The 22,741-nt window shown below is 29.4% G+C and overlaps 1 protein-coding gene across 1 annotated transcript in view; it reads left to right on the forward strand.

The window, feature by feature from the left end:
• The window catches only part of LOC122507329 (acetylcholine receptor subunit alpha-like 1), a 169,738-nt gene that overhangs the window by 119,070 nt on the left and 27,927 nt on the right, over positions 1-22,741 (forward strand). The window contains exons 5-6 of the mRNA XM_043619991.1: positions 14,586-14,766; positions 21,798-22,721. Of these exons, the coding sequence (XP_043475926.1) occupies positions 14,586-14,766; positions 21,798-22,721 (1,105 nt within the window). The remainder of the gene's footprint in view (positions 1-14,585; positions 14,767-21,797; positions 22,722-22,741) is intronic.

Consider the following 22,741-nt stretch of genomic DNA (forward strand, 5'->3'; position numbering starts at 1 on the left):
AAAAGTTTTAACCACATAAAATTGAAAGAAGAAGATGAAAAAAGGAATAAGGAGGTGGCGCGCGCAAGAGGGCGAGGCCCCACTTATATGTATACTTTTTGTCCGAAAATAAAGTTCAAGATTTTTTAGACAGATTTAATTCTAAAGGCAATTTTTTTAAATTTACAATGGAAGTAGCCGAAAATAAAGAAATAACTTTTTGGGCTTATCTTTAAATTATGAAAATGGTTACATACACACAAATTTTTAACAACAGAAAACTTTGTCGGGAAATTATTTAAATTTTGAGTCAAACCTGACGTAAATATAAAGATCGTCATTGTTTTTTCCTTGATAGATAGAGCGATAAAATCATCTGAAACAAAACATCATTCAGATAATATAAAAATGGTTTTTAATATTTTACAGGAAAATGACTATCCAAGAATCTTTTTAAATACGTATGTAAATAAGAGTATTGAGAGTTATAAAATTAAAAATAGACCAAAAGTCGAATTGGATTTTCCAAGAGTCATCTCTGTTTCTTATATATATATAAATTTTCAGACACCGTAATAAGAATTATGGAAACTTTTAACTTCTTTGTTGTTTTTAAATCCATAAAAAAATAGAAGAAAAAATATTAAAACTTCCAAAAAACCGTTTATTACAATTTAAAAAAACCGAGAAAACAAATTTAATAAGTAATAAAATTAATTGTAAAAATTGTAACTCTTGTTATATAGGACAAACTTTTAGATACCTAAAAAAATAGAATTTATCAACACAAATATCAATAAACCATTAAAAGTAAATCCACCACTCTATGTAAATACTCAATGGAACAAAAACATTGTTTGAACTTTTCACAAAATAGCGTAAAAATTTTAGATACAGAAAACGATTTAAACATACGAAAAATTTTGGAAATGTTTTATATTTTAAAATAAACAATTATTTTTATTGTGTATAAACATGTATTTTCTATTAGTTAAGTAATCGATCATTTAACCCGTTAGCACTCGCACTGTTTTTAGTGTTTCACTTGCAATACATGTGCGCACTATAGGTTGAATAGTCGTGTGTGAGACTTTTTCTCACAGAGCGAGTGCTGACGGATTAATTCAAATAAATTTTTTCCAATGTGTTAAAAAATAATTGCGATAAGTTCTCAATTTTTTGAGCAATTTCCTTACAAATTGTACCAATAATTTTGTAAAGCTGGTTTTATTGTTTTTCGCTTAAAAATTAATCGTGTTAGCTTTAATGAGTATTTGGGATGGGAGAATTTTTATTGTAGAAAAGTACTCTCTCTCTCTCTCTCTCTCTCTCTCTCTCTCTCTCTCTCTCTCTCTCTCTCTCTCTCTCTCTCTCTCTCTCTCTCTCTCTCTCTCTCTCTCTCTCTCTCTCTCTCTCTCTCTCTCTCTCTCTCTCTCTCTCTCTTTATAACAAAGGAAGAGTTTACAAGAGGTTTCTGCTCGAGAGATTGAGAGCCTTAATTGAAAGTATCAAGTTAAGACTCTTCAATTGAATACTCGATAGAAAAAGAAGTTAAACGTTTTACTTCCTTTATTAATTTGATAATGTGTTTTTCTATTAAACACAAATAAGTTTAAAACTGTCTTTCATGTTTCATTTTTAAAGTCAATATTATATTTCGAATTTTAGTTAAAGTTGTAATTATTGTTTACATTTATTTTAGAGGAGTTAGTGTCTTTTGAGTTTTATTTTAAAGTTAATAAAGTTAAATTTTTCATTGTAAACAATTTTTTACAAGTCAAGAATTTGCGAGAATAATTAAAAGTTAAATTTTTATCTCCTCATACTTGGCTTGGCATGCATTATTAGATGGTGTGCCGGCATAATTAATTATTTATTGGCTATAGGTTCGGTTAATCTAATTTGACGTCCCATCGATTAAACCTCGCAGGAGTTGCTCATCAATGCACATGAAATACATGCTTCACACGCGTAATGACCTGAAATAACTGTCGTAAAGTTCAAATTATTCAAGGTAAAAATATGAACACTTCAAAAATAGTAAAACAATAAAATGAAATATGGATTTTTGAAAGTAGGGAAATGTAAAAACGTGCACTAATCCTATTATGTTAAATACCATTTAAACGTAAACCCTTCGATGGCACTGGTTAATATTGATCGATTGGACTGTCTCTGTGCACAGCTCATTTTTTTACATTTTAAAGCAAATTCAGCCTGGCGACCTAAGAAATTCCTACTTTCGCAAAATGAAGGTTATCCTAATGTATAAACGTTTTAATTTTAATGTGCACACACGATTCATCAATAACAATGGAAAACTTTTCAACATTTCAATCTCTAGCAACATTAAACAAAGGTCATTGTAAAAATCTGGGTAAAATTTAATCGTTAATCAAGGGCTCAGAAGCTTTGTGAATAAATTTTCGTTCTGACACGAAAAAATACTGTTGTTTATATGAAAAAAAGTTGAAAAAGAAAGAAACAGGTTTGCATAAAGGAAAAAAGGAATTTATAACGACGAGAACGCAACAAAAAAGCAAACATGAATGAAAAAAAAAATGAAAGCATGAAAGAGAGTTTTAGTTTGAAATGTAAATGTCATTAGAATTGAATGAAAAAAATGAGTGCAGTACAATTTAAAAATTCACTGAATGTAGCAAAAAAGAAATAATTTTTAGTAAAATTACAACAAAATTAAAAAATTTGAGATAATTTTATATGGTCTTTTTACTGAAAAAATCAAAGACTTCCTAATTTTAGAGTTACAGAAAATTAGAGGTCTTTGGCCATTTGTCTTTCCATTATAATTAATAATTTCTTCCTTTACTTTTCATTTAATAACTATTTAAAAAAATAACAAGGTACCGAGCTCATCCGAAGTTAACCGTGTGGAAATTTCTTCCTTTCATCCCGAACTCGCTCACAGTAGGAAAAAAGTACATTGCCTCAACAAGATTTTGCTGACAACTTAAATCTTAACGGATTTTAATGTTTCGTTTTTTAAACAGTAAAAAAAGTATTTAGTGGTGCCGTTCCGAATTGTGAGTAAGCATGAGCCAATGCGGATTTGTGTAAAAATCGTATTGAGACATTTGACTCAGCCGAATGAGATTCTCTTTTAGCAGTAAAATTAAGATCACATAAGCAGATTAGACATTATAAATTGAAAGAACAATTGTCCTAGAATAAAAAATGGCGATTTCAAAAAGAAACAATGAAAAATTGTTAAAAAGTGGTCAAAGCAAAATTTGACAGGCGTGATTGCATTTATCACATGAATCAATGAAAAACAAGTTTAAATGGATTAACAGGAATCTACTGTACTGATTTCACTGATTCATATGGTAAATTCTGTCGCGCCTATCAAATTTTGCTTTCACCACTTTTTAACAATTTTTCACTGTTTCATCTCGAAGTCGGCATTTTTATATTCCAGGACACATGCGCTTTCAATTTATGATGCGCAGTCTACCCATCTAGTCTTAATTAATATATACAGAAAATAATCGTTGTGACGTTAATGATTTTACTTAAAAATTAATATAAATAAAGCAAAACTGAGAAACCGAAAACCAACGTTTTTTAAACTTTAATTATAAAATTTTTTTGTAAAAAAAATAAAAATAGGAAGTAATAAAATATAAAAAAAGAAAGCAAGATCAGTTCTGTAAAAATAACAAAATTTTCAGGATATTTCACAAGGTAAATATTAATAATTTTTTACTATTTGATAAAAATCATTTCTTTTAAGATCGAATTTAAAAATTTATTTCATTATTATTTGTCAACAATAAATATAATTAAAGCGTAAAAATTATTTATTACTTTAATATATATTAAATAATAAAATATATCATCTGTTTTCTTTTTCAACTTTGAGCATGAACTTTTGTACTTTTATGTCAGAAAAATAATCTTCTTAAATAACGTATACACTTTTAAAACAAATATGCTTTTATTTATTTTGCTTCTTATGTATTTTTTAGTCCTCTTTCGAAATCTGTAAGAAAATTTAAATTTTGTCTTAAGGATCAAAAGTTATGGTTAAACAAAAAACACAACATTTTTGGGTTTTTTTCATTAAAACTAATTTTTGATTGCACATCGCTTTGGGAAAAATTTGGAATTACAACATATCGAGTCAAAAATTTATGATCTTTTATTTAGGCATTATTAGAAATTTAAATTTTTTCGAAATTCAAAATGGCGTCTCAAAAATAGCCGCCAAAATATCTAAAATTTTGCACAGTCAGAAAAACAAACTGCAGACCTATTTTCTCATCAGAAATGACTAAAATTAGGATAAAACTGACATTGTGATAAAATTCAATCACTATGACTAATTTAACAACATTATAAACAATTTTTATAAACAGATTGTTTTTTGAAATATTAAAAAAAAGTTTTTTGTTTCCATATCACTTTTATTTTTACAGTAGCAATGAATATTGAGGATAAAAATTGTTTAACATTATTATTTAACAATGTTATAAACAATTTCATTAAAAAAATTAAGAATTAACAACAATAATTGTAGCTAAAAAATAATGTCTACTTCCACTGCCATTTTTACTGTTCTCTTAATGAATCTTTAAAATAAAAATTACAATAGTTTACAGACATTTTGTACATTTGATGACATTATGTTTTTCTGATGTATTTTTCTCTCTTGAATTTAAAAACCACAATAAAAAAATTTTTTATGGGTAGGTTTTCGAGATATGTTGTTTTGAAGTTTGAAATTGTTTTATAAAAAGTAGTTTGACTGTATATTTGATTTCTCAAGTTAGAGATGACCAATCTGGTCGTATAAGGTGTCAAATTAAGGCTTAATGACTCGCCAACAAAATATATTGAAATTATTTCCGAACAGCTTAGTTACTTATACGTAATAGCTCAAAATATGAGAAAAATTCAATTTTTGAAAGTAACAAAATTCACTTCAACGCCTTTGGAAACATGGAGTCTTTAACATATGTCCAGTTTCTTTCTTTTATCGTAAAGTTTGCAATTTTACGAATAGAACTACCCCTCATTGAAGTAAATCTATAAATATTTACTGAAGATATAAACCAGTTAAGGGGTTACGCCACCCTGAACGCATGAAAATCGGATGGTTTTTTAGGAATTTTTTTGATAAAACTGTTTCAGGTAGGACTTCTTTACATTTATTGATGCTTTAGTACATATATTGAGCTTTATAAATATTAAAAAAAAATTGTTTTTAATTAAAAATGTCGGAGATATAACTATTGGCGTGGATCAATTTTTCCGGAGCACTCCTTGATGGTGTACATGATTGGCAGTTCAATTTTTGTCAGAAACAAGTAAAACAATATTTTTCTTAAAAAGTGATAAATTTTGAACAGAGTGACGAAGCCATTTAAAAAAAAAAATTTTTTACGCAAATAGAAGCACTTCAAAAATTGACATTTTTTTTGGCTAAAATTACCGTATAAAAAATTGGATAAAAAATTTTCAAATTATTCAATCAAAAAAATCCCACGTCACTCTGTGGAAAATCTATTTAGGAAGATGTATATTAATTTTCAAGTCAATCGATTGAATAGTTTTTGAGTTATCGTGTACACCGTCTCGAAAATTGTGGTTTCGAGAAAAACGCAAAAGAAGAAAAAAATGAACTTTAGTGTATTATAACTTGAAAATTTTTCAATTTACTATTTAATCAGCAATTCCTGGGCCATAATTTTTTTTATTTAAGAATGGAAGGGATACAATGAAAAGGACCCTTCCTAAATCATGAAAGGGCCCCCTAGACCATTCGAAAATAGAAAGTCGCTGCTTCCAGCAGCTCTCGGCGCGTCCCCACCGCGCTGACTTCTAATGACCATAACTTTTGTAATTAGTGAGACATTGTCTTCGACGACATCTCAAAATATTCGTTAGAATATAAACTTTGAAATTAAGCAAAAAAAAAAATAAATTTTTTTGAAAATTTCAGGGTGGCGTAACCCCTTAAGTGAAAAAGGTCAAAATTCAATTTCTTAATTTCTTTGTATTAGTTCGTTATCTACAATATATATTGTCGGTTAATCCGTGAAATACATCATTTTAGTGAAGAAAATTTTTCAAAAATTTAGATTTTAGAAAAAACCGAATTTAAAAATTTCTTTAAACATTTAGATTTTTTATATATTTCTGCTTTAAATTTTATTTCTGCTTTAAATATGACATTCGCACGTTCTTTTTGTGATATTTATGTTATGTATTTATTTTTGGTTAACAATACTTCGTTTCGCATGTGAAGCGAGTCATTTTTCATCTGTTTGTAGTTTTGTTTATATGTCGAACCATTTAATTTTTTTAATTGAAAAGCGATACAATGAATACCAGACAATAAACGTAGGTATAAATGCAACAACTGTCCAAACGACTTTTGTTACGTTTGTGGGAAATATTATATAAAAAAAGAATCAACGAAAATTTAATTATTCCTTACAAGAAATATATTTAGAATATTTCGGAATCGCAGCAGAAAATCTGGATGAACAATGGAACTCCAAACATTGTTTTTCTTTTGTGTCATATAAATTTTAGTAGATGTAATTCCAATTTGACGGAGTATGTAGAGATTTCCTGTTTCAAATTTTGTGTTCTGATTTTTTATTTTAAAAAAACTTAAAATCCTTTAAAATGAAAATTTAAATAATTAATATCAAATACACTATTGTTTTTTACAAAAAAAAATTATATATTAATTTTCATAATAGGCGATACATGAAGTTTGGCGTGTCAATGATTTGAAGAAAACTAATTTGTCACGTGAATGACTGCTATTTTTGTTTAAGCAATCAAATTGGCTTCGGTAAAATTTTGCGATGGATTTATGCAAGCATTGAGTCTGTAACTTTTCCAGTTCCGTATTCGAATACACTTCCTATTCCCATGTGTGGAAAATTTCCTAACAAGAAAACAACTTTCAATTTTTCTGACGATTTGTATAAGACTTATAAAACCCAATTTCGATACTTCTGTAGAGGGTCATATTTTTAACTCAATCTGAATTGAATGATTTGGTGAGAGATTTGGAGCTTACAAAGGAGAAAGCAGAATTAATTGCATCTCGGATGAAGCAATTTAATTTTGCGGCACCAAGTGTTAAAATTACTTACATCAGAGACCGTGATAGGACGTATGCGAAGTACTACACAATGAGAGATGAAATTTGCTTCTGCAAAGACATTTCTGGTTTATTTGAAGAACTTGGACAGCTTTATGATGCAAAAGATTGGTGGTTATTTGTAGATACCTAGCAGCAAAGAGAGTTTGAAAGCACTTCTTTTACATAACGAAAACAAGAAACCATCGATCTCTATCGCACATGCAGTCCACACTAAAGAATCTTATGAGACTATCGTGAAATTGTTAAAATTCATCAAGTACGAAGATCATGAATGGAAAATTTGTTCAGATTTGAAAGTAGTGGGCCTGTTATGTGGAATGCATGGAGAATATTCAAAACATTGTTGGATTCTGTGTCTCTGGGATTGCCGCGCTCGTGATCATCATTATAAGATTAGAGACTGACCGGAACGAAAAATTGTAATAGTAGGCGAAAACAACATTAAATACATGCCCTTAATAAAAATACAAAATGTTATTCTTCCACCATTACATATTAAACTTGGACTCTTCAAAAACTTTATCAAATCATTTAGCAAAGAAGGGCAAGCGTTTGCTTACTTAAGAGCCTTATTTAAAAATCTATTTTTTGCGAAAATCAAGGAAGGAGTTTTTGATGGACCACAAATAAAAAAACTACTGAAAGATGAAAACTTCTCAACAAATTTGACATCCAATGAAACTGCAGCCTGGAATTAGTTTAAGTTGGTTGTTTATAATTTCCTTGGAAACAATAAGAGCCTTGACTACAAAATAATTGTTAAAGATTTGCTCAAAAATTATGCAAAAATTGGTATAATATAATGTACTTGTGTTTAATTTTTTATGTATGTCTTGCATTTTAATTGTTTTCTAACAAGAGTTAATAATTATGTCTTTGAAAATACATTTCTTAAATTCGCATTTGGATTTTTTTCTGAAAATTTCGGTGACGAAAGTGACGAACATGGTGAGAGGTTCCACCAAGAAATGAAAAATATTGAGCGAAGCTGACAAGGATTTTGGAACGAGAGAATGATGGGAGATTACATTTAGTTTCTTGTATCCCTCTCCACTGGCGAGAAAACCCAATAGACGGGTGGTCCAGGCAAATGCGAGTACTCCTAATTTTCAAGTCGCTCTGTAGGCGCAAAATTTAGTATAAGGAAATAATTATAGAAATGTTGTAATAGCGAAATTTGTAAAGAGACACTTGTATAGCCAAGTATGTAAGGCTGAAGACAGGTGTATAAACCAATAAAATAAATAAAATAAAATAGAAATACATTTAGTTTCTTACAATAGAGACAGATGCAGAAAAGAACAAGAGACAAACAAACAGAAAGAATCACTTTTTGTTTAAACAATCATAACTTTAATCCTATAGTCAGAAACTAAATGTTCTTGCAGATTCTGAAAGAGGACTAAAAAATACATAAGAAACACCAAGTATACAGTTTTCTTTAGAAAATCTTATGTTTACAAATTAACATATTGCAAATCAAAATTGTACTAAATATTAAGCGTCAGTAACTTCAAAAACCCTTAGAACAATATTGACATCAAAAGGAATCATTTCGTTCACAGATGATTGGACAGCTATACATTGTCAAATTTTTTAAACTGATGTCAAATTCGCAAACTGCTACGCTAAAAACTCATATAGTACCATGTTTATTCAAATAAATTATTTTTTAGTAAAGTTGACAGTTGAATTGACAGCTGTAAAGTGTCAAGTTTTGAAATTGACATAATTTTTGCTATCAGTGATTTTGCAAACACATAAGATGTCATTTACATTCAAATACTCCCTGGTAGTGTCTAATTCGAAATAATTAAAGGGCTGGATGTTATAAGGGGATACTCGCCATTTACTTAACATGTAACGTACCCCCTTATAGCATCTAGCCCCTCAATTGCATTGCAATCAGACCTCACTTTACGACTGCTAAAATTTAAATAAACCCTGTATTTTAGGTTAAAAGTAGGGCTTAAATTTCATCTCGGGTAATTTTAAAGGAAAAAGTAAGTTCTTAAAGGAGAGGGATATTCAAAGTAATACATTATTTTTCTAAACGAGATTTTAAATATTTTTGACCAAAAATTTTATATAAAGAGAGGGGAGGGTACAAATATTAACTTTAATCTATGAAATAGAATACATCTTAATACTCGACCTAGTATTTTTATAGTATTTAATTTGCTTACATGCTTTGTGAAATTAAAATTTTCTTTATCAGATTAATTTCGTTTAGTTCTCTAAAACAAAGTTTATGTTTTTTTTCATAAAAAACAAAGTGGCGTTTGTGATAAAGTTTGTTTCTGCCTATTTCTTGTGAAAGCTTCCATCAAAATTTTTGAAATATCATGTAAGTTAAGTTTTAAAACTGTCTTTGAATTTCAAGAAAGTACATAAAGACTTTTATATTGTTGAGAGGGAGGGATATACCAACGACTTATATAAGCTTTCGCAAAGATTTTATCAAGTTCTGTGTAAAATTCAAGGAAGAACTAAAAGTTTTTATCGCAAGATTTATTTTGTTGGAACACAGTGAAGAGCCTATCTTTTATACATCTATGTCTGCTCTTCGAAAACAATTTTTCTGAATAAGAAGTATATATAATTTCATTTTGCATCAAATTTTTAGTTTTAAACTTTTCTTTAAAATTTTGAAAAAGATCGGATTGAAAATCATGCACTGAGAGACTTTTCGTTTTAAAGTTTAATACACTATCAAGCGCAGTCCCAAAAACATCATTTATTTCACAGACTTGATCTTGCGAATCACTCTGTTGTATACTGTCCACTATAATAATAGGTATATCGTTCAATTTTTTAAATTCAATGGTTGAATAATCAAGAATGCATGCTTTGTCTAGTAGTTCAATATTTGCTTCTGAATATGTTACTTGTTCTGGCTAATGTTTCGAAGAGTCAATTTCTGCTTCTGAAAATATTAGTTTATGGTGTTTCTTCTGCGGTGATTCTTGTTTTCCAAATTTTTCACATACTTTAAAATGAGCCAAAAATTCATTCGATTTAGTATTATATTATAATACTAAATCTATTATTTTAAAAAAGCTCATTTTAAAGTATTTGAAGAATTTGGAAAGCAAGAGTCACCGCAGAAGAAACACCATAAACTAATATTTTCAGAAACAGAATCCAAAAGTGAAGAAAGATTATATTAAAATTATATTATAATCTTTCTTCGGTTTTGAATGATTCTACTTCATTTAGTGGATCATATCTAAGTTTTTTAAACTCTTCAAATGAAATTGATTTGTGATCTATTGAACTGCTGACAGGAGTTAGTGCATTTTTTGTTGTTGAAACGCCAAGACACTATAATCCACCGCATCCGGATTCCAAGGATATAAGCCGCAAGCTCTAAATGCATTTTTTATTGTATCGCTACTTGATATAAATCTATTGACAGAATTTTTAAGATTCGGAGCCTTTTTATCTAAAGTCATATGAGGTACCAAATTTTATTGTCTCCATTCTAAAACACTACTATTCCACAAATTTTTTAATGGTTTAAATACACCGACATCGTCCAGTTGTAACAATCGTGTTGAGTTTGGGTATAAAAGAATAGTGATTATTTGTAATTAAGAGCATAGTTACTCTCATCCCTAGTGCGATGACGGTTATAGGTCAAAAGTTCCAAACCAAATGTTCCAAATGATGTACTTTTTAAATTTTTTGACCAAAATTTAATTGGTTAAGCATAACCTCAGTCTCGCCTTGTTCTTTTTGTACTTCCAAGAGGAAATTATAAAAACTTGTATGATTCCGGCCAATAACAATTTGGAAACGGTTGTGCCATCCTGATAAAAGTGATGTTTTATAAAAAATTTTGTAAAAATGGAATCAGATTTTTTTACCTTCAGATAAATTGTTGGTTCGATAATACTTTTGAAGAACGGACTCGTAGTGATTCCACAGACGAGGCAGATATCTGAGCAAAACAGCTCGTCGTCGTCCTGTGGCTTGTATACTTTTAACATAAGTTTGCTCATAATATGTAGCTATTAACATAAATGTGTCACAGACGTTCTCGAAGAATATTTCAAAGTCATCAATACATTTTCTTCAGGTACAAATGCTAAAACACACATCATATGGCACAAATTCCGCAGGCTTTTATCATCTTTGTTATTGTATTCTTCTTGCAATCTGTCAGCTTAAATACGCCGAAAAATACTTTGCCGTAGATGAAAGAAGCAACACCTGACTCTATCTTCACCGACATATAATTTTATTGTGTTAATTATTGCTAATTCGAAGTCGGTCATAACTAATTAAACTCAAATCCACTGCGATTCCAAAATTTGATGCTTCACGTATTACAACTTCAAAGACTTTAAAATAACTGTCCTTATCTTTCTTTTCAAGAAGAGCATAAACGAACCATGTTCTGACTTATCCGGACCTTTTCGAACCACAAAGTTGCCTATGATTATATGATATCATAATTGCCTAAAAGTAAAGCTCTCGCTGCACATTCGTTTTTTCTTTTACACCGAGAGTACACTACACCATTACCCGGAGAATGTCATACGTATAAAAATCCATTAATATTTAAATATCTTGTCCTTCCGGATATAAAAACTTCTCCCATGATTTGTATAAGTTGATAAAAACAATCAATAAATTAAACTGAAAAAGGTTAAAACGTCATAATGACATAAATCAACAAATTAGTGAAAACTGTTTAGACAGATGTATACCTAGTAACGTGCAAACAAAATAGCAAACTACTGTCAAGGTATAGTATCAGAATGAAAAAAGAACTTTCAGGACTCTTGGACTTTGGAAAATAGAACTTTTGGAACTATTGGTGTTTGCAAAAAAAAGTTTTGGAACTTTTGTCCTCCAACAGAGATGACTGCTGTGTTCATCAATCAATAATATAACAGGAAATGTTATTTTCCTGTTAATTATTTATTTATTTTTTCTTTTTCAAGATAGGGATAAAATATATTTTTAATATATTCACAAAAAAGTTATAAATTCATTCAACCTCTAGGTGTAGCACCTATTCCCCAAGTCTCAGGTACTGATTGAGCTACCAAGGAAGGTAGTCTAGTGTATGGATATACAAGTGTAGGTGAAGTTACAACTCCACTTGTACTTAAAGGGAATAATACAGTTAAATTTAACTTAGCATTACCTTTTTCAATTTTATATACATTTTGTGTTCCTCGAGAAGCTAATACATGTTTAATTTTTAAGGGTCAATAACAATGATAACACAGTCCCACAAAAAAGTGTCATGTACTTTTGACCGGAATACCCTATCCCTATGTATTTTGACGCTCTGAAAACGAATCCGAAGGCGATTTTTTTTAAATTAATGAATTTACTTCAAACTTGGTATCTGGGGGTTTTTTGGGTCGCTGATTGTGAATCTGACGTCAGATTTTCGAAATTCGATATGTCTGATTTAAAATTAAGGAATTATTTTTAAAAAATTGTCAGTTTTTTATGAAATTTGGTATTTACATGTTTTTTAAGTTGCTGAGTGTGATTTCGAAGCGAGTTTCTCACATTTTCAAATATGGCTTCAATTAAAATTTTTTCATAAAATATTCCTTGGTAACAGATTGAATATGTTTGGTGCAGAAGCCGAATAAGAAAGTGCATTGTTCCATTCTGCATCTTATTCCTAATGGACATATCATTGTCATTGTATGTCTAACGTTCTTATTGAGCATTGGTACAATTTAAATCCTGCTACTTCGATAAATGTAGTAGGCGATGACAACTGCCCCGAAAGGAGATGTGTAGAATGATTCGCTTCCTGTTTATCGAAGTAACGAAGCCAGTGTAGGCGCGCTGCCTTGCAGGGGGACCTTGAAGAAATGGAACGTCATTATCAAGGAAGATGGGGCGTAAATATGATGGCCGACTTTTGCTGGATGATGAAAAGGGATGTTGTACCATGTGCTGTGAACTTAAAGAGAAAACCGCTACACAGATCTTTTTAAAAACAAAAGAGTGCGCTACCATAAAAAGGAATAAAGGAAAATTATATATTTCAGAACTGACATATTGAATTTTGACAATCTGTCTTCAGATTTGCAATCAGCGACCCCACAAACCCCTAGATACTAAATTTTATGTAAATCTTAATATTTTTTAAAAATTCATCCGCCATATTGGAGCCGCCATTTTGAAAATATGATTCCAGGTTTGTAATCAGCGACCCAAAAAACCTTTAGATACCAAGTTTCAAGTAAATCTTAATATGTTTTTTTAATTTAGCCTCCATATTGGATCCGCCATTTTAAATTTTGAAAATTTGACTTCGGATTCGTAATCAGCAACCCAAAAAAACCCTAGATACCAAGTTTGAAGTAAATCCATCAATTTTTAAAAAAATCGCCTACCTCTCAAAATCAGACATGTTTTTTGAGGTTAGAAAAAAAATACTGACGTGATGGAGCAAAACGGACTTCGGATTCGTGTTCAGCGCGTCTAAATACATAAGACTAGGGAATTACGGTCAAAAGTACATGACACTTTTTTTTGTGGGGCTGTGTAATATTAACTTTAAAATAATTTTTTACTAAAACATACATAGATTACTTAAATACACATAAATTTTTTTTGCAAAAAACCAATTTTTTTCTAAGAAGGTCCAAAGTTATCTATTTATTAATTGAGATTGTTGGCAACAATTTAAATAAATTTTATTATGCATTACTATTTGTCTGGTGGTCATGCCAGACTAATTTAAATTGGTTTAAATCATGTGCAACGGAAAAATAGAAAAATAAACATGATTTTTTCCAAAAATATTGATTTTTAAATCCGTTAACTGGAACTCGAGAAAAATTTTTTTAATTTAGCACTAGTAAAAAATTAAATTGTTAATAACTTTTACAAAAAATTTTTTTACATAATATTTTCAGGAATTCTTCTGAACATATTGAGAGTCAAACTTTTTTTTTAGTTTTAAATGATCCGTTTGGGGAATTCTGACCCTTTATCTTTTGATATAACAAAGAAAAAAAATTTTCAAAAGTTCTCTGCTTATGAACACGTATTAAATTTTTGAAGAAATTATAATTTCCGTAATTTTTATCAATTAAAAAAAGAGGCATTTGCTTATTTTTCATATAGAATTTCAAAAAAAAAATTAAGTGAAAATTTCAAGAAGAATGCCTTAATACTTAAACTTACTGTAATTACCTATTATATAATATTTAAATTATATAAACATTTTTTACTTTATCAACAGTTTGTTATTCGTCATCTTTAATTCAATTTAATTAAAAAGAGGAATATTTATTTGAAAGGAAAGAATATTTATTCATATTATTTACTCTTTTGTTATTAAATTATTTATAATTATTAATTAACAAAGTAATACCCAATGACAATGGAATTACTCAATCTGGTTTCAAATGAGATTTCCCAATATTGGAAATTAATTGGTTTCAGCGTTAATTTTTTTTCCTTTTTTCAGCGCGGACGGAAACTACGAGGTGACCATAATGACGAAAGCTATTTTACATCATAATGGCAAAGTGGTATGGAAGCCCCCGGCGATCTACAAGTCATTTTGTGAGATCGACGTGGAATACTTCCCCTTCGATGAGCAGACTTGCTTTATGAAATTTGGCTCGTGGACTTATGATGGTTACACGGTAAGTAGATACAGTTTAAATTACAAAGTTTATCGACAATTTCCTATCTGACTTTAGAGAAACTTGAATATTGTAAACTATTTCAATTTTTTAAAAATTTATTATGACTAGCGAAATATACCTCAAACGAGAACGTTTGCTTGGTTATAATTAAACCTACATTTTATTAATTATATTAATATTAATTATATTATATTAAATCAAGAAATTTTTAAATGATAAATTCTTTTCAAACAAAGACAAAATTGTAACATTAAACTTTTTCTCAAATTAAATCGCATAAATAAATGTAGCAAAAATAAAATTAGTTAAAATTTAAATTAAAATTCATGAAAACTCAAGGTTACCTAAGAACGATTAAATATGGTGCAAAAGGGTGGGTACCAGTCCTAAAAGGACACTAAACAAAATTCACAAAAGGGAAAAATTAATTTTAAACAATTCCGAATAAACGAGGGCCAGCAGGCTGAGTACCGGCAATTGTCTAAACTAAATCAAAGAAAAATATGTATTATCAACACACAAGGCCACCAGGCTAAGTGTCAATCAATAAATAAACAAATTTCTGAGATAAACTTATTGGAAATACACTATGGCTACCAAGCTAAGTAACAACAATTTTTGTATTTATTCCAGAATCAACTAAACAGACAAAACCTTTTGTGATAAACTGATTATTAATACACAATGGCTACCAAGCTAAGTATTAATAATTTTTTTATATATCTCAAAAAAAAATTAAATTAAGACACCAATTTAATCTTCCTTAAATGTCCAAGCTAGCTACAGCCCCATAACTAAAAAATAGTAAAGGGGGTGGTTCCGTTATTTTACCAAAAATAAATATCCAAAAAATTAAGTCAATGAAACTCAAAAATTAACAATTTATTCAGTGAATTAGAATTTTAAGGTTAGACAATAGCAAAAATTATGTGATTCTATACAATATCAAAATAAAAAATTAATCAAAATTTACAAGTTAATTATGAAAAATATTAAAATTTTGACAGACTGAGAATTAAACAAATATTAAACTTATTCCAAAAAGAAAGAAAAAAGATTCTTTACCAATTCGAGATATAAAGGATAAATAGGACAAAATAAATTATAATTTTGACTTTTAATTACATTAATTAAACGATTGAGAATGTCATCTCAATAAAAATCAAGAATATAAATTATTAAATTAAATAAAAAACAAATAAAAGGAATTAAATATTGAAAATTAAGAAAAATGAAATTTTGAGATATTATACCTAAAATAATAATTAAAATTTAACAAAAATGAAATCTTAATCAAATGCGGTAAAACGAATTACCTAATAGATGTAGACATAATTTCCAAAGTCGAATTAAGTGTTCTCAAGATTTTCAAACGTAACTAATCTCTTTTTATTCTTAAATTTACAAATTTTAGTAACTTAAAATTTAAATAAAAATTCTACGAACTGTCCTCTAATGATTTCACAAAAAGAATGACTAAAATGGCGTTGTTTGTTATTCACCATGGAAAATCGTTAACAACATAAAAAAAGAAAACCACATTACAAAACCAGATTTGCTTGACATTAAAACGAATTCTAATTGGTTGACAAAACATAGGGAAGTTTCGTTAGTTCCACAACAGCAATTGGCTGATTCAAATAGAAAAGAGCTTCAAATAATTTAGGCAGGATTTTGAATATGTTTCAAAAAGGTGAATTAATTCAAAAAGGTGAATGGAGTTTCCTCCATTCGACGCTAGATGTTGAATCATCATGTTGCCCCTGCAATAAAACTATTTGTTGAACGAGAGATTAATGTTGAAATTCAAAAAGTCTAATAGCAACTTAAATCCATGAAAAGCTGGACTATGACGATCTTCCAGTTCCAAACTGACATAAAATCTTGAACACAAATAATTAATATGGGCCTCGTCTACACACAGCAATAGGAGTTTCAAGCAACGGCTCAAAATATATGATGAAACCTGACAAAAGTTGAATAGTCTTGAATATTCCTCTAGGGAACGAAGTCAGTTTTATTGGATAAATACAGAGCTATAGTTTTGAGGTGTAGAACTAGAGAATAATTGGCATTCCAAGAAAATCCAAACAAATGGGTATGCTAGAAATGTAATTCAAGATTCCAAGTTTTAGGTTAAATTAAATATCTAAAGTAAATTAATCTAAAAAGACTTCTTTTTCCTTCTTCTCAAAAATTGACTCGATTCGATAATTACATAAAATAGTAAAGGAATACAATAATTAGTTTTTAAATTAGGGTTTAATTAAGTTTGTTCAATATCTCGAATTGAGCATTTTTTACAGATAATACAAATCTTCATAAAAATTTTTGTATAACAAGAGTTCTAAACAGTTATTGATTAAAACTTTGTGACTAGTAAAATTGTAAATTTTACAACATCACAATATGTGTAATAATTATGAATTGTTATTTTATAATAAATTTATTTAATTTCTCTTTTATTAAATTTTGTAACTAAATTTAAATTACTTTATATGCATAAAATTATAAATATTTGTGATTATAAAATATAAACTATTTCAAAGTAGGTAATAAAAATTAATGTTTTGTTCTCATCATTTGTCTATTGAATATGAAATTTATATACTCAGTCTACAAGTTTCATAACCATTTACCTTCTTCATTCTCTTTAACAAATAAAATAGTACCCTATAGGAAATTCAAAAGGCAGTTCATCTGCCATTTTAAATTTTGGAAATTTGACTTTAGATTCATAATCAAAGACCCTGAAAACTCCCGAGTAACAAGTTTCAGGTAAATAGAATGAATTCTTCCAAATTCGACCACCATATTTGATCCGAAATTTTAAAATCTGACTTCCGATTCGTATACAGCGACCTCATAAACATAGACACTCAGTGTTACATTCTTTTTACGAGTGCTATGTTTCGCGGAATCACACAAAACTCAAAGCAAAATTTCATTTTAAGGGGGTAAGGTCTAAACATTTTTTTATTGCATTTTACAAAATATTTTAAAATGAATGTATAATATCTTCAGAATATATATTATATTAAAATATCAAGTCAATCGGAGCAAAATTGACGGAGTTATGAGTATTTTAGTTCCGTTGGTACAGACTTCAGAATTCATGTTTTTTATTAAATAATCATTTGCAATTTGTTTGTTTTTATAAGAAATGTCCATTGACAAATCTACTTGATCAATCGTTCTGAAATTTTGTACAGTGCTTCTTCAAATTATTCCTTAGCTATCCCTGGGAACTTTTTTAAAAAATACAAATTTTACAATTACAAATTAATCGATTTTTTATAGCGAAAATCGACTTTTTGGCTTTCAAATGCTACGAAAAATCCTCCAAGTGTTTACCTTAAGAAAACATCAATATTTTTGAATGGAAATTTAGAGAAATATTGTTTAAATTTTTCAATTTTATATGCAAAGTGATAAAATATATTTATATGATATTATATTATCACACTATTTGTTGAATTATAAATTGAAAATTTAATTATCTGTTAATAAATGAAAAGAGTTTTCATCTAGTGAACTCAGAGTAGACCGAACTTTTAAAGAAGAATCTGACCAATAATCGGATCAAAAGTTAGTCCAATGTCATAATTTTGTATTTTAAAAGAGAAGGTCACATTAAATTTTAAATTCCTTTCAGTAGAAGCGTAAGGACATTAATTTTTTTTACATATTTAACCATTTAAAGTTATATTTAAATACAAATTATAATTTTTTGTCAATAATAAATGATTTAAGTAACATAACTTAAAATTTAACAAATGCTTCTTATTAACATAAAATTGTAATTTATATTAAAATGGAACTTTCAATCGTTTTAAATGTTCAAAATTAAATTCATCGCCTTTCCACCATAAAACATCATTTATTGTGCCATGCCGGTTGTACATTTTTGCTTGAGAGCATTCATTTTTTAGAAACATATTGTTATGTTTTTAATAACTTTTTCCAGATTATCATTTTTTTCAATTTTTTGTTCTGGAAAAGTAAACTCAAGAAAATCGTTATTTTAACTTTTTTAAGGCTTGGTCAAGAGAATAGTTTTATTTAAAGACTCAACATAGAACAGCCGGTTATATTGCTTCATAACTCATTCTTCAATAACAGCTTGGCCATTTTAAAAACAATTGTAGCTCGTTCGAAGCAATATCTAGAAGTATGCATTTGAAAAGCTGCATTTTACAGAATATTTCCGTAAAACAGTTAGAGATAATCTTCCACATAGTTTGGTATTCTCGTGAGGTGGTTAGTTTAAAAGTGTCTCACTCTTCTCCACCTTTGTATTTCTCTCCCACTCGAATACAACTTTACGTGGTTCGCTTTCTATATATATATTCATTTTTTAAATAATTCTCCAGCAAAATTCCAACCCTCACTACGCAAAGTCCCCAAAGCGTCTCTTTTTTCTCATCCAACGAAACATTCAAGTATTTTCAGCTTAAGAGATAATCGCGACCGCTTGAAAGAAACAGAAGATTTTAGCGATTCGTTATTACTGTCCTGGAGTAATGAATATATATGTCTACATTATTGGAGGAGAGATTCTCTCTCTCTTTCTCTTAAAAATTGTAATCAGCTTAAAACAAATTTTTTTCTTAAATATTATTGGAGGAGAGATTCTCTCTCTCTTTCTCTTAAAAATTGTAATCAGCTTAAAACAAATTTTTTTCTTAAATATCGATTTGACAGAGATTGTTTTTTCTCATAGGTATTGAATACCCTTACTGTGGGCTGAGTTTCTTATCGAAAATTGGGATCGAAGATAAAATTCCCAGATACATACTGAGAAAAGCTTGCTTTCAACTTTTTCTACGGGAATGGACAAAGAATCCTCACGGTCTCGGGAACCAATAAACGTCTTCTCCGATCAAGATCGCCTGAATTATATCAGCCATGACTTGTACGTTTGACATTAACTCCCCTTCCGAGAAACGGAAAGTCTCAACTCGGGTTTTTACAATTCTTTTTTCGGTTCGTTTGGTGAAAATAAAAGTGATCTCAAAAAAACTTCAATAATCCTATATATATAGACTTCAATAATAGCCTATACAGAAAAAGAATCCTGTTTTTGTATCATTTTTAGTAGGAATATTTTCTTCTTGTAAGTAATATTTAAAAAAAGTAAAAAGGACAGGAATTCCCCTAAATATTTTGTGACAAGAATGACTGATTACTCCTGGATATAGATATTTTGGTTAGTTTTTCGCTTTTCCTAATTGTAAAAATTTTATATATATGTTAAAGTGAAGAAAATTATGGTAATTTATCCATAGATACCTATTATAAATAGAATGGAAAGGACCTATGTCTAAGAATTCGCTTCAAAGAAAAAAAAACAACTGAGTCCTTCTTGGTGACCTCTTCTCCTAGCGCATATCAGTTGCTTGCGCTTGTGCACTTACACATTTCACTAAAGGACAGAGCAACGGTTTCGGTTTGCTTTCTCTCTCTTGCGGCGTCTCATCGTCACTTATGGTCTATCCTACACCTTCCCCACCCTACTTATAATATCTCTATTATGGATTTATCCTCCTTTTCAAGAAAGGAAATAAAAATTCCACAGTGTCAAATAATTCCTTACAGCCTCATAAGGTCTGCAAAAACTTGTTCATTACTTAATACTGGAGACTGTAGGTTACTTCACACTACTGAAGAGCAGAAAATTTATGGTTTCTGCTACGTCCAAAAAATCAATAAACTAGTTCCTGACACACACGTACAACACGAACTAGTTTAGTATACAAATATTTATATATATTTATAGATGTTGAAAGAGCAATTCCTTCTTCTTTTTCAACCAACAAGATCATTAATTTTAATACATTTGAGGGGGCTCAGAATATAATGGAATCGTAAGGACGAGTCCTAAACCATCCGGACGGATTTGCTTGTATTATTATGTTAATTGGCGAATATTCTTAAATCATCATTACCTTACAAACCTTAAATTCCAGATCGAGTCATCGAGAGAAATGACCTAAATAATGTCTAAACATCATTTATAAGCAAAATATATCAATAGAAAACATGGCCACCATAAAATACCGGTCAAGATTAAGAGACCCCATGCAAACGTGTCAATAAGAACATGCTATTCTTTAAATGTTGATAACTTCGTTAATTATTAATGTACAGACTTTTTTTAAGGCGCAGTTTTGGAAAGATTATAAAATTTACCATTAAATGATTCTATACCCAACCCCTTAACAATAAAACTACTCTCTAATTTTTTTATTCATTTAAACGCTGGACGGTCGTACAAATATAAAATTGTATTTTTGTGCACAAGCACTACAGTATATATAAATGTATAGGAACAAATGTCATAAAACGCGGTATAGTGCTAAAATTTTAGTATCATATCACGCAATTCAGTAATAAATGAGTTCAATGAGATACCAAAAAATTCAAGCTTGTGACAAAACTCATTACCTTTTGAACAAATTCTATTTAAAACAAACTTGCGTTCATAATTCGTTTTAGAATTGTCAATTTTATATAGTTTCTGATATCTCAAATTTTTCGATGGTACAATAAACCCAATATGCGATAATATTTCTGGACAATCAACAAATCCATTTATAACTTTAAATAGAAAAAGAAGAATCAATATATATTTGTCTTGATGAAAATGGAGGGATTCGAAAGGTTTCTCTAACGTTTGTATAGTCATGAGTTTAATTAAAGCTATCAATTTTCAACACAAAAAGTATTAATTATTCAGGACAGGATTTTAATGATTTTCATCCTTATATTCTATATATAATATTGAACAAAGTAAACGATGAGAAAATATATTTTAAAAATAGAATTTGTTTACTAAATGAAATATTAACGATTACTAAATGATTTAGTAATACTAACAAAAAAATAACAATTTTTTTACTAAGAATTAGTCAAAACGGTTAATAATTTATTTTTTAAACGAATCATTCATTTTTTAAAAGTGACTAATTGAGTGTATCATTATGAATTTTTTGTAATATAATAACACAGTATTTGTTTGTCAATAGGTCGATTTAAGGCATCTTCTGCAAGCTGAAGACACGAATAACATCGACGTTGGAATTGATCTAACGGATTATTACATTTCTGTCGAATGGGACATCTTACGTGTACCTGCTGTACGCAACGAGAAATTTTACGTATGCTGCGAAGAACCATACCCAGATGTCATTTTTTACATCACACTACGCCGTAAAACCCTCTTTTATACGGTGAATCTAATAATACCATGTGTGGGCATATCGTTTCTCTCAGTGTTGGTGTTTTATTTGCCAAGTGACAGTGGTGAAAAAGTTTCTCTTTCTATTTCAATTCTTCTATCATTAACCGTGTTCTTTCTTCTACTCGTGGAAATTATACCATCCACATCCCTTACTGTTCCATTATTAGGTAAATATCTTCTTTTTACAATGGTCTTGGTGACGTTATCAGTGGTAGTGACCATAGCAGTGCTCAATGTTAATTTTCGCTCGCCAGTGACACACAGAATGTCAAAGTGGGTGCGTATTGTTTTCATACAGATTATACCTAAGTTTTTGATGATGGAGAGGCCAAAAAGGGATAATGGCAATAATGATAGCGATGATGATGTTGATGACGGTAAACCACCGGAGGTTATGCTCACCGATGTTTTTCATGTAGAAGAGACTGACGAATACGATACGTACTGTAGAAAGAGGTTCATTGAAGAAGTGCCGGGTTTACCACCATCAGTTGCAATTGGTACTGTTGGACCATGTTACGATGATCCCCTGCCAGCTTTACCATTGCCTGGTGCTGAAGAAGATTTGTTTGGACCATCAAGTCCTGGTTACGTACACGAGGACGTTAGTCCAACATTTGAAAAGCCATTGCTCAGGGAGGTGGAAAAAACTGTCGACGATGCCAGGTTCATTGCTCAACACGCCAAAAATAAGGACAAATTTGAAAGCGTAAGTCTTTAAAGATTTAT

Source organism: Leptopilina heterotoma, unplaced genomic scaffold (genome assembly GCF_015476425.1).
Source record: "Leptopilina heterotoma isolate Lh14 unplaced genomic scaffold, ASM1547642v1 Lhet_46, whole genome shotgun sequence".
Lineage (NCBI taxonomy): Eukaryota > Metazoa > Arthropoda > Insecta > Hymenoptera > Figitidae > Leptopilina > Leptopilina heterotoma.